Source organism: Tenrec ecaudatus, chromosome 14 (assembly GCF_050624435.1).
Source record: "Tenrec ecaudatus isolate mTenEca1 chromosome 14, mTenEca1.hap1, whole genome shotgun sequence".
In the NCBI taxonomy this organism is placed as follows: Eukaryota; Metazoa; Chordata; class Mammalia; order Afrosoricida; family Tenrecidae; genus Tenrec; species Tenrec ecaudatus.
In genome coordinates, this window is record NC_134543.1 from 91,413,492 (window position 1) to 91,431,192 (window position 17,701).

The 17,701-nt window shown below is 42.7% G+C and overlaps 1 protein-coding gene across 1 annotated transcript in view; it reads right to left on the reverse strand.

The window, feature by feature from the left end:
• The window catches only part of AQR (aquarius intron-binding spliceosomal factor), a 104,517-nt gene that overhangs the window by 62,811 nt on the left and 24,005 nt on the right, over positions 1-17,701 (reverse strand). Inside the window, exons 12-14 of the mRNA XM_075530610.1 lie at positions 13,786-13,899; positions 7,067-7,170; positions 1,000-1,102 (exon numbers count right to left, since the gene is read on the reverse strand). Coding sequence (XP_075386725.1) covers positions 1,000-1,102; positions 7,067-7,170; positions 13,786-13,899 — 321 coding nt within the window. The remainder of the gene's footprint in view (positions 1-999; positions 1,103-7,066; positions 7,171-13,785; positions 13,900-17,701) is intronic.

Consider the following 17,701-nt stretch of genomic DNA (forward strand, 5'->3'; position numbering starts at 1 on the left):
TTTTGGTGTATTCATTTCCATAGTGTAGTTTTGATAGTACTCATGCATTATATATAATTGAAGAGAGGGACATAAATTAAAAAAATAATAATTAAAAAACATCAGGAGGGAAAGAGATACAACTGTTATCTATAGGGGACAAAATTAAAGTCAAAAGGGTAAGATTTCCACTTTTTAACTTTATATGCCTCAGTAATTGGGTTTTATTTCTAAAATGATATATTACTTTAATTTTAAAACGAATACCAAAAAAAGTATTAGTTTGGGAGCTAGAGGCCCTCATCTCCAACAATGATTCAGAAAATCCCTTAGATTACTTAAACAGGATTCCTGAGATTTGCTAATGATTATAGTATTCAAGGTACTCACTGTAAGTGACTGATCTTTAAAAGCAGCATTTCGATGTGTGAATTTATATGGATTGTGAGTTGTGGTGGGTGGTGGTGGAGGGGGCTGCCTTAAAAGCAGGAATGCTCAGCTATCCGTACCCTCAATGCCCCAGTCTAGCATCTGACACACAGACTGCTCAAAAAGACTCCCCAAAAGGTCAATGTCATCAAGCACTTCAAGGGGCGAAGGGCTCCATCAGCCAACGTTCAAGAGATTGGGGGAAGGGGGACCCCTGACCAGATCCAAATGATAATGCCATTCCAAAGGAGGTGGGAATGCTTTGATCTAGACTAGAGCAGGGGCTCTCAACCTTCCTAATGCCGAAACCCCTTAATAATCAGGTCCTGGTGACCCCCAACCATAAGATTATTTTCGTTGCTACTTCATAACTATAATTTAGCTACTGTTATAAATCGGGCGACCCCTGTGAAGGGTCATTTGACACCCCCCCCCCAAAGGGGTTGCGACCCCCAGGTTGAGAAGCGCTGCTCTAGAAGAAAGCTGTTCCAGACCTACAGCTTCAAGATGACTCAAAAAGAAAGGCAGGTTAAACACACACACACACACACACACACACACACACACACGTTAAATAATAATGGTATTTACCAACAATTCCAATAGAAATCCTTTATCAAATGTTGTGTCTTCATTTTTAGGAAGGGTTGGCAGCAAGCAGAGGTATGATGCCACCTGGTGGAGTGTGTTTGAACTGCAAAAAAAGAACATTCAGGCAAAAATATTTCTTAACCTACTTGACTTCAAGTATGAAGCATGGCAACTTGCCAGTAGTTCAAGAGTCTCCTAATCTTCCCCAAATTGCTCTTTTAATATCCAGCCCACTGCCCATCCCAACCCCTGGAAATCACTGATCTGTTTCCTAACTCTAGAAGGTATCCCTTCCTGATGATTAAATAGTTGGGATCATTTTTCACAGAGTGTAATGCATGTGAGAGTCTCCTATCCTGTTGGGCTCCTCTTTATTGCTGAGTAACATTCTACTATGAAAATGCATCACGGTTTATTTATCCGATCAGCACTTAAAGGTATTTGTGTTGTTCCCAGCATTTAACGTTTATAAATAAAGCCCTGATATACATTTTTAAAAATCTTTTATTAAGGGCTCGTACAATTCTTATCACAATCCATACATACATCCATTGTGTCAAGAACATATGTACATTTGTTGCCATCATCATTCGCAAAACATTTGCCTTCTACTTGAGCCTTTAATATCAGCTTTTTCCCCCTCCCTCCCCATAGCCCCCTACCTCATGAAACCTTCAGCATTCATAAATTATTTTTTTGTCATATATTACACTGTCCGATGTCTCCCCCGCCTTCTTCTTTGCTGTCCATCCCCCAGGGAGGAGGCTATACGTAGATTCTTGTAATCAGTTCCCGCTTTCTACCCCACATTCTCTCCACCCTCCAGGCATTGCCACTCTCACTATTGGTCCTGAAGGAGTCATCTGTCCTGGATTCCGTTTCCAGTTGCCATCTGTGCCTTATGTACATCCTCTGGTCTAGCCAGATTTGTAAGGCAGAATTGGGATCATGATAGTGGGGGGAGGAAGCATTTAAGAGCTAGAGGAAAGTTATGTTTCATCGTTGCTACTCTGAACCCTGACTGGCTAATCTCCTCCCCACAACACTTCAGTAAGGGGGTGTCCATTTGGACACCAATAAACTGAGTCTCCACTCTGCACTCACCCACATTTACAATGATACCTGATCCCTTCGACAGCTCATGGTCACACAGGCTGGTGTGTTTCTTCCATGTGGGCTTTGTTGCTTCTGAGCTAGATGGTCACTTGTTTATCTTCGAGCCTTTAAGACCCCAGACACTATATCTTTTGATAGCTGGGCACGATCAGCTTCCTTCACCACATTTGCTTATGCACTCGTTTGTCTTCATTGATCGTATCCGGGAGGTTGGCACCCATTGATATGATTTTGAGTTCTTTGATGTCTGATAACTGGTCCCTTCTGCACCTTGTGGTCAGACAGGCTGGTGTGCTTCTTCCATGTGGGCTTTGATGCTTCTGGGCTAGATGGCCGCTTGTTTATCTTCAAGTCTTTAAGACCCCAGATGCTGTATCTTTTGGTAGCCGGGCACCATTAGCTTTCTTCACCACATTTATGCACACATTTTTATAGATTTCTATGAGAATACTACTTTTCACGGGGACATCTGTATTTGTTGGGTTGTATAAAGTGTATGTATAATTTTACAAGCCACTCTCAAAATTTTCCAAGGAGGCTATCAGTTTTAATTCCCACCAGCAATGTATGACTTCCAATTTCTCTTTATCTGCAAAGAGTCAATACCGTCCCCTTTGTTTTTCCACGAGCAATTCTAATAAGTGTAGCGTAACGGTACACGCCTCGTGTGACTTTAGTTTGCATGTCCCTAATAAGAATGCTGAGGAAAGCCCTAGTGGAGCTGCAGGGTCGGCGCTGGGCTATTTGTGTGATCGGCAATTTACGCCGCCAGCTGCTCCACAGGAGCGAGAGGATCCAGCTCTCGTACAAATATATAGTCTAAGAGAGTCTGTTGAGGGTCGCCATGAACCCTAACTGACCAAACAGCAGTGAGGGGTGGCAGGAGGGGTCACACTGCCATCATTACTTGTCTGTCAGTCTGTCATTGTGGTGGCTTTCTTCTGGCTGGGATGCTGGAAGCAAACCACCAAAATTTCATTTACCAGCAGGGTCACCTGCGACAGGCAGGTTTCAGTGAGCTCCCAGCGTACAGACCAGAGGAGGAGGAGAAAGTTCTCTTCCCAGGGACCGTTGTTAAGTGCTTTCCGGTCATTGCTGACTCACAGTGTACAACAGAATGAGACACTGAGGGATAAGTCGCTGAAAACCTTATGAGCGCTGTCTGATACCCTCCTGGAAGATGGGCCCCTGCGGTGGAAAGCACTTAAAACATGGCTGAGGAGAAGCTGCCTCCTCCGTGCAGAACGACTTATGCTTTAAACACATGACTTTAAGGAAGGGAAGGAGCAAAGCTTCTGTAATCTCCATTTGTTGATGAGCCCTAACTCAAAATGAAAAGAGCTGCAAGCCTCCTGTGGCAGTTATATAATCTGCTGGAGTCTAGCCTGTCAATCAGGTTGCAGCTTGATGACCTCATTTGGAGACGCCACAGAGAAAAAGAGCTCACTGGAGGCCGGATACACACAGCTCTCTGCTTCGTCTTCCTGCTCATAAGCCACATAGAGCCACACTGAAGCAGCCAGAGGTGCATGTGTTTTACAAACACATCACGGTGCTTTTATAACCTTATGGTTAGTCTAAAACCCCAACCAACCATGCTGCCTTTGTGTGGGTTCTAGTTCTAAGCACCCCTAAAGGGCAGGACTTCCAGAGGTCCCTCTTTACGCCCACAGCTTTCTCCCACAAAGCAGCAGAGGGGGTCAAGCACGGCCTGTCTGTCTGTCAGCAGCTGGGGCTTTCACCACCGAGCCCCCAGGCTCACCCTTCCACCTAAGGACAGCAGCGCAGACTAAAGGAAATTAGACAACAGCTATAATTCCAAAAGAAACCATAAACACAATTTAAAAAGAAGTGAGAAACGAAGACAAAATGTACACCACACAAACTAGGTAAAGGACTAGTATCCAGGACACGAAAAGACTCCTAAAAAAAAATCTATTTTTAAGACAAGGCAATCCAAACAGAAAAGGATAGTGTGAGAAATTCACACAGAAATGCCAATGACTTGAAGAGCAGGAGCTGGTCCATTTCTGAGCAAACTCAGAGCATGCTGAGGAAACGGTTTTTTTCTGGTTGTTGATGTTCTTGACTTGCCAATGCTGATGCGCCACTGACCTCGTGATAGCACCCCTGGTGCAGTGTCAATGAGGGAACGAGGGGAGCCTCTTCTGAAGGAGGGTTAGTAACAGGCAGCACATTGTAATCCCTTATTTCCATTGACTACCTGTTCCACGGCATCAAACCAAGTTTTAGACATGAAAACATAGAGGATCCTTGTTGCAGATTGTTCACAATAGGAAAATATCAATATTCATTGATTAAAAAAACAGTTCACAGAATTGTATGCGGTTGATTTATGTGGTATTATGTAACAGTTGATTTATGTGGTATTATTTAAGAGTTACTGAATCCTCTTAATAAAAAGAACAAACCAACCAACCACCCTCAGTTGGTTGCATTCTAAATGGCCAATAAACTTAACGCAATTATTTCTTCTAAAGATGAGAAGAAAGCATAAGGGAGCTCCGAAATGTCTGTGGAGAAATGGAGTGGAAGGATAATGGAAATTTTTCCACAAACTTTTTTTGGGTTTTGGAAATGATGATGGCACCATATGTATAAGAGTGCTTGAAACAACTGAATAATAGACTGTTCTAAGTTTGTAAGAGCCCCCCCCCTCCTAAAAATGCTTTAAAAGCTTGTTTAGGAGCACCCTTATACAACATAATCATTAAATTCTGAGGTTTAGAATCCAGACAGCCTGGGTTCAAAGCTTGTCTCTACCAGTTGCTTGCTTTGTGACCTAGGCAAATTATTTACCGATTCTATGCCTCAGTTTCCTTATATATAGAGTGGTACCAACTACTCACAGGAGTGTTTTGAGGATTAAATAATTTTATGCTTAACCGAATACTATCCCAGAGTAAATAAACCTTTGCTGTTACTGATTTTTTGAAAGAGCAGGTTGACAACTATGTGCCGGGGGATTATTACTGATTTCATATATTATAAACACATGAAACTGTAAGCTACATCTCTTCATATCACATATAATAATATGCCATTAGTTTTGGGCGTGCAGTGTTGATGACTCATGAAGTCCCATGTAAGCTGTACTCTAAGAAAAACATTAAGATGACAAAATAATAATAATTTATAAATTATCAAGGGTTCATGAGGGGAGGGAGTGAGGAGGGAGGGCGAAAATGAAGAGCTGATACCAAGGGCTCAAGTAGAAGGCAAATGTTTTGAGAATGATGATGGCAACAAATGTACAAATGTGCTTGACACATGGATATATGTATGGATTGTGATAAGAGTTGTACGAGCCCCCTATAAAATGGTTAAAAAGTTAAATAAGCCACTTAAAAATTCAAATTTTACAAATAGAGAAAAAGTGGTTTCACATAAGTGATTTAATCCTATAACGCCGAGCGCGACATTTTCATAACATTTAATTAAAACGAGTCTGGTACAGAAATTATAGTTTTTGGAGACGCCGCCGCCAATGACATCAACGAAATCATCGCACTTTACTGGTACAAATGCATACCGCATGTGTTTCAGCGGCAAACTGCCTGACTAGTGGTGCATGTTTTGACCGATGGTGCCTTTGAGGTTAAGTGGTCATTGGTGTGCACTGCATTTTATGATAATTTTCAATCTAGTGAAGTTTTGGTGTTTGACATTTTTTGTATATGTTCATAAAACTGTAGTTTTTATATCAAAAGTGTAATACTCATAAAAAACATTATATTTATTATATTTTTCCTGTTTTTCAAAATGTAACGACTTCATTACATGCGTCTTTTGAATCAACGGTGACAAAAATTACCACAGCATGGATTGTGATTTGTTTTATGGAAAACAGCGAATTTATGACCTAGATGGAAGCGGTAGAGACTCAGACAAGGAATCAGATGCTAATATGGATGAAATTGGTATACAAAATGTGTACTATATTTAAAATTTTTTATTTTACCATATAAAATTTTAATTATATTGCTATTCAAACTATTTTGATAACAATATTTTTTCCCATGATCGGAAGTGAATATACGCCCGGTTATTCTGACTTGGATGAATTAGAAGACCTCGTAGTTAGTAATGACAATGCTAGTGAAGATGAGTTAGATGAGTTAGAAACTTCAGTTGGTGACATTGAAGATTCAATCCCAATAACTACAAGTTCAAAGCCATCTACATCAAGAAATTCTTCTTCTTGAGGGAAAAAGTAGTAGACCAACAGAAAGAGGCAGACCTTCCACTAGCTGTACCGGTGTTGCGCTTGCTAACAAAGAGAGAAGAGGTCCTGCTACCAAAAGTATCCCTGGAAGGGATACCCGTTTGGCTGGTCTTCACCATTATTACCCCGAGGTCACAAACAGAGGAAGATGCAATTGCAAGAGTGCACCAGTATTTTTTTGCAGCAAATGCAGAGTTCATCTTTTATCACAAAGGAAAAAAAATTGTTTTGTTCAATTTCACACGAACTAAAATTATACACAAATACATTTTGTATTATATTTTATAAATAAAATAAGTTTGTTTTTTAATTTAATAATAAAATAAGATGAAAAATAATATAGAAATTAAGGTGCTTTTTTATTCTTGTATTATAAATCTATGGACAAATGTGAAAATTTGGTTACATTTTAAAAACATTGCAAATTTTATATTTTTAAAATATATTTTGGTTGTTATATATATCGATAACTATGAAAGTAAAGAATAAAAGCAAAGAAATTTTTTTCCCTGAAATTAAAAATTCAGGCATTGTAGGTAGGGTTAAAGCAACCCAACTACCAGAGAGCACTCTAATTGCAGACATCAATAAAGAGTATCCTCCCTCCAGCAGTGCAATTCATTATAAAGGTGATTAAAAACAACAGTGGGGTCAAGTGCTAGGACCCCAAGGGAAAGCACCGTTGGCCTGTCATGCTATCCTTACCTCAGAGGGCCGAAATACTTCACCAGGGATCCCCGCGTATCGACTTCAGCCACATTAGAGAGGGCAAAATCATAGAGCTCCGGAAAATGTGCAAAAGCAGCTCTCTGGAAAAGACCAGCAATGAATCACAGCAATTACTACCTACACATGAAGGCCACCAGCTGGAAGCATAGGACTGGCAGGCTTCTCCTGGGTGGCCAGAGACTCCAGTATATTAGGAACAAGGGGTCTGGCAGTAAGACAATACAAAATATCAGTGTCCCGTTTCTTACTTCAAAAACCGGATTTGAAATGTACAGAAAAAGGACCACAAAGGCCACTTTAATGAACAGGACAGAAAAAAAGCTGATGATCTCCTCTCCCCCAAAGAAAACAAAACACCCAGTGAGACTGAGCCCCCCCCCCCCCCCCCCCCCCCAGAAAACACCACTGGAGAAGTGTGAGGAGGAGCCTCCAAACCAAAGGGTGCTGGGTCCTTTCTGTCTGGGACTCCATGAACAGAGCACCTGGCAGGGTACCACCCCCAAAGAACGAAGGGTAAACTGTAAGACAGGAGAAGTAGTGGAACAGGGTGACTTCACATCCCTGGTCTTTTCTGATGTCAAGGAGGCATAGGAATGTTCCAGACGATTCCCTGTGTCCTATGGTAGATGACACGGAAGGAAACCAAGGCTATGTATGTGTGAGCGTGCCCCAACTGATTCAGACTTGTGGGATTATAGACAGCGACAAATTGGGCCTGCAACCTAAGTCTGAAATCAGGCTGCCCAAGCCACAGAGTGAATGGGAGGCAGAATTCAGGCTTCAACACCAACAAGCAGGGGAGACGGTCACGGTGTTTGGGGCAATTTTCATGCCTTGCTTGTCCTAAGAGAACCAGTCAGAAGCTACATCAGCTGTGGTCACTTCAAGGCCAGAGGCAGAAGGCCAAAATGGTTATTACGGAGAAAAGCAGGAAAAGACATCTACACTAGGCAGTATACAGAGCATCCTCCTTCTAACTGTGTGGCTCTGTTAAGGTCTGCACGGGCTCAGGTGCCATTTTGAGAAAAAAAGAGAAAGCAGACTCCTCGCGAGTGAAAGTCAGCCTGAGAATTCAGACTCAAGCTTGACTGAGTCTGCGCCTCAGAAAGACTCTTGTCAAACAGGGTGGCTTACTTAAATTGGCATTGAAAAGCTTCTATCTACCACAGAAGAAATGAAGTTCAAAAGCAAGACAATGTCAGTTAACAGAAAACAAAGGTACGTGTATGGTATATGTGATCAAAACTAGCACATTTCAGTCCCGCTACATGTGGGTATCTTAAAATAGGCAAAATACTTATCTACACCTGGATGGACAGATGTTGACATAAACTTTCATAAAAATATGTAAATATATTTATATATAATGATAGAGAAATAGATCTATGTACATATTTTATATGCTAAATATTAAGGTAGCAGATGCACATTGGGCCTCAAGTATTCCTTCAACGCAAGAACACTTTGTTCTAATAACCTGGCATTGGGTCATGCTAACCTTCCCGACACGATCACTGAAGACAAAGTGGGTGCATAAGCAAATGTGAAGAAAGCTGATGATGGCTGGCTATCAAAAGATATAACATCTGGGATCTTAAAGGTGTGAAGATAAACAAGTGGTCATCTACTTGAGAAGCAACAAAGCCCACATGGAAAAAGCACACCAGCCTGTGTGATCATGAGGTTTCGATGGGATCAGATATCAAACATCAAAGACCCAGAATAAAAGAATCATATCATTGTGAATGAGTGGGAGTGAGGAGTGGAGACCCAAAGCCCATCTGGAGACAATTGGACATCCCTTACAGAAGGGTCACAAGGAAGAGACATGGCGCAGTGTAGCACCAATGAAACATACAACTGTCCTCTAGTTCTTTAATGCCCCACCCATGCCCGCACGATCATGACCTCAAGTCTACCTTACACATCTGACTAGACAGGAACATGCACACTACTACAGATAAAAGCCCACAACTCAGGGAATCCAGACCAGATGAACCCCTCAGGACCAATGATGAAAACAGAGATGCCAGGAGGGTAAGGAAAAGGTGAGGGGAGAAATGGGAAATCGATCTCAAGGATAAACACATTCAGGGGGCGAACAACAGAAAGTGGGTGAAGGGAGATAGTGGATAGTATAAGATGAAAATAATATTTCATAAATTATCAAAGGTTCTTAGGGAGCGAGGGTGAGGGAGGGAGGGAGGGAAAAATGAGGAGCTGATATCAAGGGGTCAAATAGAAAGAAACTGCTTTGAAAATGATGATGGCAACATAGGTGCAAATGTGTTTGACACATGAATGTATGTATATGGATTGTGATAAGAGCTGTAAGAGCCCCCAATATAAATATTTAATTTTAAAAAGTTGACCCAGAAACTAGTATTTTTGAGTATCAAATATCAATATACTGATTCTCAGGAGTGAGAGGGGCTGTGAAAGAAAGCCTTCTTCTTTTTTCCATGAATTCTTCAGAATTGGCAACATTAAAAACATGGTGAATATTCTATTCAATATCGTTTTGGAGGTTCTGGCTAACAACATAAGACAGCGGAAGGACATCAAAGGGATCCAGTTGGGAGAGGAGGAGGTGAAACTATCGTTATTTGCAGATGACATGATCCTATACATTGAAGACCCCCAAAACTCCACAGTTGGAATACTTACAGCAATAGAGGAATACGGAAGAGTAGCAGGATACAAGATCAATAAACAGAAGTCGGTAGGGTTTCTATACACATCGGACAGGGCCATGGAAGAGGCGATTAAGAGGGAAGTACCCTTCACAGTAGCCAAGAACAAACTGAAATAACTAGGAATATACTTAACAAAAAATACTAAAGACCTTTATAAGCATAATTATAAAACCCTATTACAGGAAACCAAAAGTGACCTTTACAAATGGATGAAGCTCCCCTGCTCATGGTTAGGTAGGCTGAACATAGTAAAGATGACAGTTCTTCCTAAAGCACTCTACAAGTTCAATGCTATACCAATCCAATTACCATCAACCTTCTTCAAAGAATTGGAAAAACTGACCACCAACTTCATATGGAGAGGGAAGAAACCCAGAATTAGCAGAGAACTCCTCAAGAAGAAGGACACAATTGGAGGACTCGCCCTACCTGATTTTAATGCCTACTACACAGCTACAGTGGTCAAAACAGCACGGTACTGGCACAATGATAGACACTCAGACCAGTGGAAAAGAATAGAAAGCCCAGGAGTAAAATCATCAGCATATAGACAACTGATCTTCAACAAGGGTCCCAAAAACGTCAAGTGGGAAGCAGATGCCTTCTTTAATAAGTGGTGCTGGAAACAATGGATATCCACATGTAGAAAGTTGAAACAAGACGTCTACCTCACCCCATGCACAAGAATACACTCAAGGTGGATCACAGATCTAGAAGTCAAACCCCAAACCATCAGGACCATTAAGGAGGGAATCGGGACTAATCTCAGAGCACTGGCCCAGGGAGCACATAGGCTCACTGCAACAGGGAAGGGGACACACACACGTGATCTGGAAATCGACAAATGGGATCTAATAAGAATAAAACACCTGTGCACCTCGAAAGACTTTGCCAAGAGGGTGACAAGGCAACCCACAGACTGGGAGAAGATTTTTAGTAATGACAAGTCAGACAAAGGGCTCATTACTAAAATCTACAACACCATCATGACCTGCAAAAAGAGGAAAACAGTTAACCCCTAAGGAAGTGGGCAAAAGAAATGAGAAGAACTTTCACTAGAGAGATCAATATGGCCAATAAATATATGAGAAAGTGCTCGAAGTCCCTTGCCCTAAGAGAAATGCAAATCAAAACAACCATGAGATACCACCTAACACCCCTGAGGCTAGCCCAGATCAGTAAATCAGAGAGCAACAAGTGTTGGAGGGGCTGTGGTGAAGTAGGAACCCTCCTCCACTGCTGGTGGGCGTGCAGATTTGTACAGACACTGTGGAAAGCAATCTGGCGATACCTAAAGAAAATGGAAATTGATCTACCTTACGACCCAGCCATCCCTCTACTGGGCATATACCCGGTTGAAGCAGCAAATAAAACACGACCAGTCATATACGCTCCAATGTTTATTGTGGCACAATTCACAATAGCAAAGACTTGGAAACAGCCTAAGTTTCCATCGATAGACGAGTGGATTAGCAAACTTTGGCACATACACACAATGGAGTATTATGCAGCACTAAAAAGCACCGATGAGCACATGAAACACGTTATTTCATGGGAAGAACTGGAAGGAATTATGTTAAGCGAGGTAAGCCAGACCCAAAGGGACAGGTACAACATGAGTCCCCTGAGGTAAGTACAATCAGCATGACAGAAATGGGGCATTAATCCACCCAAGAGGAGGGTATGGTTTATATCTCCACAGGGAAAGTGGGACCAGACTTCAACACAGTGTCGCAAGGTGTGAATGCAATATCCCGGCATGGAGGAGGGAACCGGTGGAGAGGTCTGGGAGGCTGGCCCCAGCACCATAAATTAAGTGGATTCCTGCCCCTCCCCCGAAAAGAATTTGTTCCAAAGGACGACATTGACTCTGCAGCTATGGGAGATGGACATATTTGATCACTCCACAGAGAGAACAACATGGCTGGCCCTACTATGAGACATAATGCCCCCTCAGTGACTAAGGGCGATACAGGGGACAGCACCGGAGACACAGTGTGGGAATTGCACCTGACCTGATTCCACCACACCGAGGCAAATCACTGGGGGAGTGCAGCGGAACAGCAAGGGAATGGAGTGGCAAGGTCCCCAGGGAATGCTGAAAGTGGACTTTGGGGCCAGGGCGTGGTGCCCCAACAGACTGGACTGGAAAACGCTCCTAAGGGCCAGCAAACGATCCCTGAACTAACTACAAGCTTTTCTCTTGTGAACTGTTTTGTTCTGTTCTTTTTCGGTGGTTTGTTTTGGTTGTTTTGTTGTCTGGTTGTATACTGTTGCTTTGTGTTCCTCTGTCTAGTTTTCGTGCATGTTAGTGACTCCACAGGTCTGTCTGAATAGGACAGGCTGGATGAACTATCTGGAGGAAAAACAACGGGACCGACAGTTCTGGGGGGACTTGGGGTGGGGGGGTTGGGGGGGGGTAAGGAAGTGGTGTTAACAAACCCAGGGACAAGGGAAAAACATGGGACCCCAAATGGTAGAGAAGGGGGTGTGGCAGGCCTGGTGGGAAATGATCAAGGGTAAGGTTGCTTAGAGAAGAGGTATACTCTAGCCCAGGTGGCGATGAAGCATGGTAGTAGGGCAGGAGGAAGGTCAAGGGAGATGGAGGAAAGAGCTGGGAGTCAAAGGGCATTCATGGAGGTCTAGACAAAGACATGTACATGCAAATATATATAGGAGGATGGGGAAATAGATCTATGTGTCTGTATTTATAGGTCAAGTATTAAGGTGGCAGAAGGACCTTGGGCCTCTACTCAAACACTCCCTCAATGCATGAATACCTTCTTTTATTAAATTGGAACTCTATGATGCTCACTCTCCCGACACAACGGCTGGAGCCAAAGTGGGTGAACAAGTAAATGTGGTGAAGAAAGCTGATGGTGCCCGGCTATCAAAAGAGATAGTGTCTGGGGTCTTAAAGGCTTGAAGGTGAACAAGCGGCCATCTCGCTCAGAAGCAAATAAGCCCACATGGAAGAAGCACACCGGCCAGTGCGATCACGAGGTGCCCAAGGGACCAGATATAAGGCATCATGCAAAAAAAAAAAAAGATATAAGTGTGTGTATGTATGTGTATATATGTGTATATGTATATATGTATGTGTATATATATATTATATTAAATGAAGGGGGAAGTGCAGAGTGGAGACCCAAGGCCCAAGTGTCGGCCAATGGAGATCCCCTCATAGAGGGGTTTAGGAGAGGAGATGGGTTAATTAGGGTGTGAGGTAGTATCAATGAAGAACACAGCTTTCCCCCAGATCCTGGATGCTTCCTCCCCCCAACTACCATGATCCGAATTCTACCTTGCAGGGCTGGATAGGACAGAGGCTGTACACTGGTACATATGAGGGTTGGAGGTACAGGGAATCCAGGGTGGATGATACCTTCAGGACCAAGGGTGTGAGGGACGATGCTGGGAGAGTGGAGGGTGAGTGGGTTGGAAAGGGGGAACTGATTACAAGGATCCACATGTCACCTCTTCCCTGGGAGAGGGACAGCAGAGAAGGGGGGAAGGGAGACTCCGGATAGGGCAAGATATGACAAAATAACGATGTATAAATTACCAAGGGCTCATGAGGGAGGGGGGAAAGGGGAGGGAGGGAAAAAAAAAAAGAGGACCTGATGCAAGGGGCTTAAGTGGAGAGCAAATGCCTTGAGAATGATTGGGGCAGGGAATGTATGGATGTGCTTTATACAATTGATGTATGTATATGTATGGATTGTGGTAAGAGTTGTTGGAGTCCCTAATAAAATGTAAAAGAAGAAAAGAGAAAAAAATGATTAGGGCAAAGACTGTACAGATGTGCTTTATACAATTGATGTATGTATATGTATGAACTGTGAAAAGAATTGTATCAGCCCCAATAAATTGTTAAAATAAAAAAAAAAAAAAAAACCATGGTGAATATATTACTAAATTGGCACTTTTTCCTGTCTGTACTAATCAAATAGATGAACCTTGGGAATATAAACAAAGACTATCATTCATTTCGGTTACCTGCAGAGAAGTAATTCTGTCGTAGTGAATGGTCGTCATTTCATTCTCAGTCAGAGCGTTTCCTGTCTGGTCATTGATTTCAAAGCCAGTGTAGAATTTAAGCATGTCCAAAAGCTGAAAGGATACATTTAAATTAATACACTTCAGAACATAATACAATAAAAAAAAACTGAACAAACATTGCTTAATATAAAATAATAAGTGACTAAATCCATCTATCGCCTCAAAGATGGTGAAAAATTTTGGAGAGTGAACATAACAAAACATATTTATGTAAAGTAACGACATACACAAACCAAGTAGATGTCTTAAAAACAAATTGTGAATAGTCTATTGCATTCATGTGGTTTCTTCCAACAGAAAAGAATTGAAATGGAAATCTCAGTGCTTTGGTATTGAAGCCTCAAAGCAAAGGAAGCCACGTATTTCATTTGAAGAGGAGAAAAACTCTTTACATCACTGCCAGTTCATAAAATCATTGTGCCACTAGAGGGCACTCTTGAGGGCTTTTACTTAGGCCACTAAGGAAAAGCAATTTCTGAGCGACGGTTTTGGAATTCATGAGAGAGATTCAGATGCACTTCAGTCCTCAAAATGACATCTTTGCTCTTCAACATTTTAAAGGGACCTTGTGCAGCAAGTTATCCCAATGTTTTGACTATTACCTCTGAGAGCATTAATTGTGGATCCAAGTAAAATGAAATCTTTAACAACATTAAGCTTTTCTCCATTTACCAGTGTTGTCTACTGGTACAGTGGTGAGGATTTTGGTTTTCTTTACCTGAGTTCTAAATCCATAATCCATACTGAAGCTGGCCTCATCAGGCTCTTCATCAGGAAGTGCATCGAGCCATCTTTCAGGAAGCAAGGCTGAGTCACCTGCCTGTCACAGGTTGGTAATGAGCCTTTCTCCAAACCTGGTGCTGTTCTTCATGTACTCTAGAGCTCAGATTATTTGCTCAGCATACAAACTGAAAAACACAGTGAAAGGATACCACCCTACCACACACCTTTCCTGATCTTAAACTGTCCATGTTCTGCTTCAGCAAATGCCTCTTGATGCTTGCACTGGTGTTTATGCAAAACGAGCACAACGAAGTGTTATGGACTCCCATTCAGCTCAAGGCTACCCATAGTTTGTCACGATGGACAGTTGAAGCCTTTGCACAATGAAACCCAAGCAAACACCTGTCTGGGATTCTCTGTGAAGAGGGCTGTCATCGGCGCCGGTATCCCTCGCTCTCTGTCCCCTCTGCATCTGGCTTGAATTTCGGAAGCTCCCTGTTGCCGCACTGCTACAATTGTTTTGGAATTACTGCATCTTCAGGAAAACTCTACTTGCTTGTGACATTAATACTGGTCAAGATTTACACATCCTGTTGGGTCACAGTTCTTTGGAATGGACACAATAGGAAGCTTTTCCAGTCAGTTGGCCAGGTAGCTGCCTTCTAAATGTCTTGCCACAGACCAGTGAGTGCTTCCACCACTGCATCTGTTGGCTGACACAATTGTTTGTACTCCATCGGTTCCTGGAGCCTTATTTTAGCGCAATGGCTTCAACACAGCTTGGATTTCTTCTTTCAACTTCATTAGCTCTTAATCAAAGAGCACTTCTTGAAATAAATGAGTAGCGACCATTTCTTTCTGAACTAATGATTCTGTATTCCTTCCATTTCTTTTGGTGTGTCCTGCATCGCTCACTGTTTTGTGCATAGAATCCTTTGGTATTGTAATGCAAGCCTTACTTTGTCCCTAGGTCCCCAAGCTTCAGATTCGCTGAGTGCGCTCTTCCCTTTTGGCTTTCCCACTTTGGACCTTTCATTATAATTGTTTGCTTTTGTCTTCTCGAGCTACCTTCTGAGGTTTTTGGTTAGCTCATTTACTTCATTTCTTCCATTCACTTTAGCGACTGTACATTCAAGAGCAAGCGTCAGTCTATTCTGACATCTGAAAAGACATCTGGTCTTGTCTTTGTCTTTTTTAGCGATATTTTGCTTTCTTTGTATATGATGTTCTTGATGTCACCCCGCAATTCATTTCATCTTATATCATCAGTACTAAATGAGTCAAATCTGTTCTTGAGAAAATGTGTTCTGGCTCTCGTGGACTTGTTTTCATTTCCTCCAGCTCAAGTCTAAGTTTGTCGAAGAGCAATGGTATGTTCCCCAGCCTTGTTTAGCTGCTGACATTGAAATTCTGAAATATCGTTCGTTATTTCCCACAGATGTAGCCAATTGGATTTCTTTGTATTCCCTCCAGTAAGGTCGACCTGTAAGGTCACTGTTCAGATTGTTGAAAAGGGGTAATGTGCAGTGAATCAGTTAGCTACAGTCTCTGCAACTCCCATCAACACCTTGTCCTGATGGGTCCAGGGAAAAGAAGGTGGGGAAGGCCCTGATATGGTTCAACTCTGAGTGATAATGTTAACGGGGTTAATTGTGGGTGCTCCTGCTGGGTATAAAATGAACCATCTCTGAAGCAGGAAGAGGGATGTCAAAACCAGTTAAGAGAAGAGTCCGGGGTAGAGTGTGCCCTGTTGACTCAGAGAACCCTGCACATTGAAGCTCCCTGATCCAAGAAACAGCTGCCGGACTAGAATAATCACAGAGGAGGGGCAGCAGTGAGACCAAAAGCCAAAGCACGAGACAGAGCACTAGACTGAATGCTGAGTGCTTTAGGGCAGGAGGCTGGCTTGTGGAATAGGGTGCCTCTTGGCAGCTAATTGGCAGAGCTGGGTGCCTTTGGCTTGAGGTCTATGGTGGCAAAGTATGCTCTTGGGCATTGAAAGGCAGCCCTAAAAAGAGCTTTGTAACATTGCACAAGGAGAGGAGAGACCAAGCCAAGTGGCTGAGGGCCACAGAGAGGCCTGCTTGCAGACACGGGAGAGAAGACACTGTCCTGAAGAAACGTCTCCTGAGCATCTGAATGAGAACCTGTTAATGGCCCTAGTAAACCTCCTAATCATGAGCACTGAGTTCTGTGCGGCCACTGGGATGCGCTAATGAGCCCAGCGACCAAAGTGGATGGGAGTTATGGTTACAGTGAGAACAGAGTAAACACGGATGGAAGGTGAGGCACCCTGACCCCAGTGTTGGGGCAATCGGCTTCTGGAGCCAGAAGAGCTCAGATGTGGCCTCAATGCTGTTTTAACAAGATATATTGGCAGTGAAGAAATCATGCAAAATTCTCTCAGGCAAGCTCCAATTTTGTTTGTTACCAAGGTGTGGGAAACAGAAAAGTTATTCCCCAGACTGTCCCCCATAATAGATGCCAAGCCTAAGGTGCTATTTGCAAACCCATGGTCACTGACTATACACTTGGAGGTCAACTGCTGAAAGGTTATCTCTGATAGTCTGTCCCACCCCGGGTAGAGCCCAGTCCCTTCTGGTAAGGATGATTTTTTCCCGGAAGGAGAGTCCAAAGACACCTAAGGTCAAGCCAACTCAGGGATGACCAAGGTTATGCTACCATCTTGTTACGTATGAACCTTCCTGTGACATGTATGCCTCTAGTGCAACCCCTAACTGTAAAGTATGTGGTTACCTTGCATGCCTCCTGAGTGGATAGAAGCCTTGGTGGGAAATATAGTCTCTCTCCGAGCAAACCTGGCTCCTGAAATCACGGTGGTCCTGGAGGTGAGCGCTTGCGTGCTTTAACTCGTCTGATGTCTCCTTAATTTTACCCCTCAATTACACAACCGCCCCGTGGACCCATTCGATTGTGGAGGCTGATACCCCACACCCAGGTCTTCTTTTCTAACTATTAATCTTTCTACAGTTTCCAACTTTTCCATTGAAATTACCACTAATTATCAATGCAACCTGTTTGCATTTTTTATCAACAACCCTGTGTCACAGCCCAGTGCACCAGTTGCATGGCAAATAAAAGATCAATTTAGAAACTAAAACAATACCTA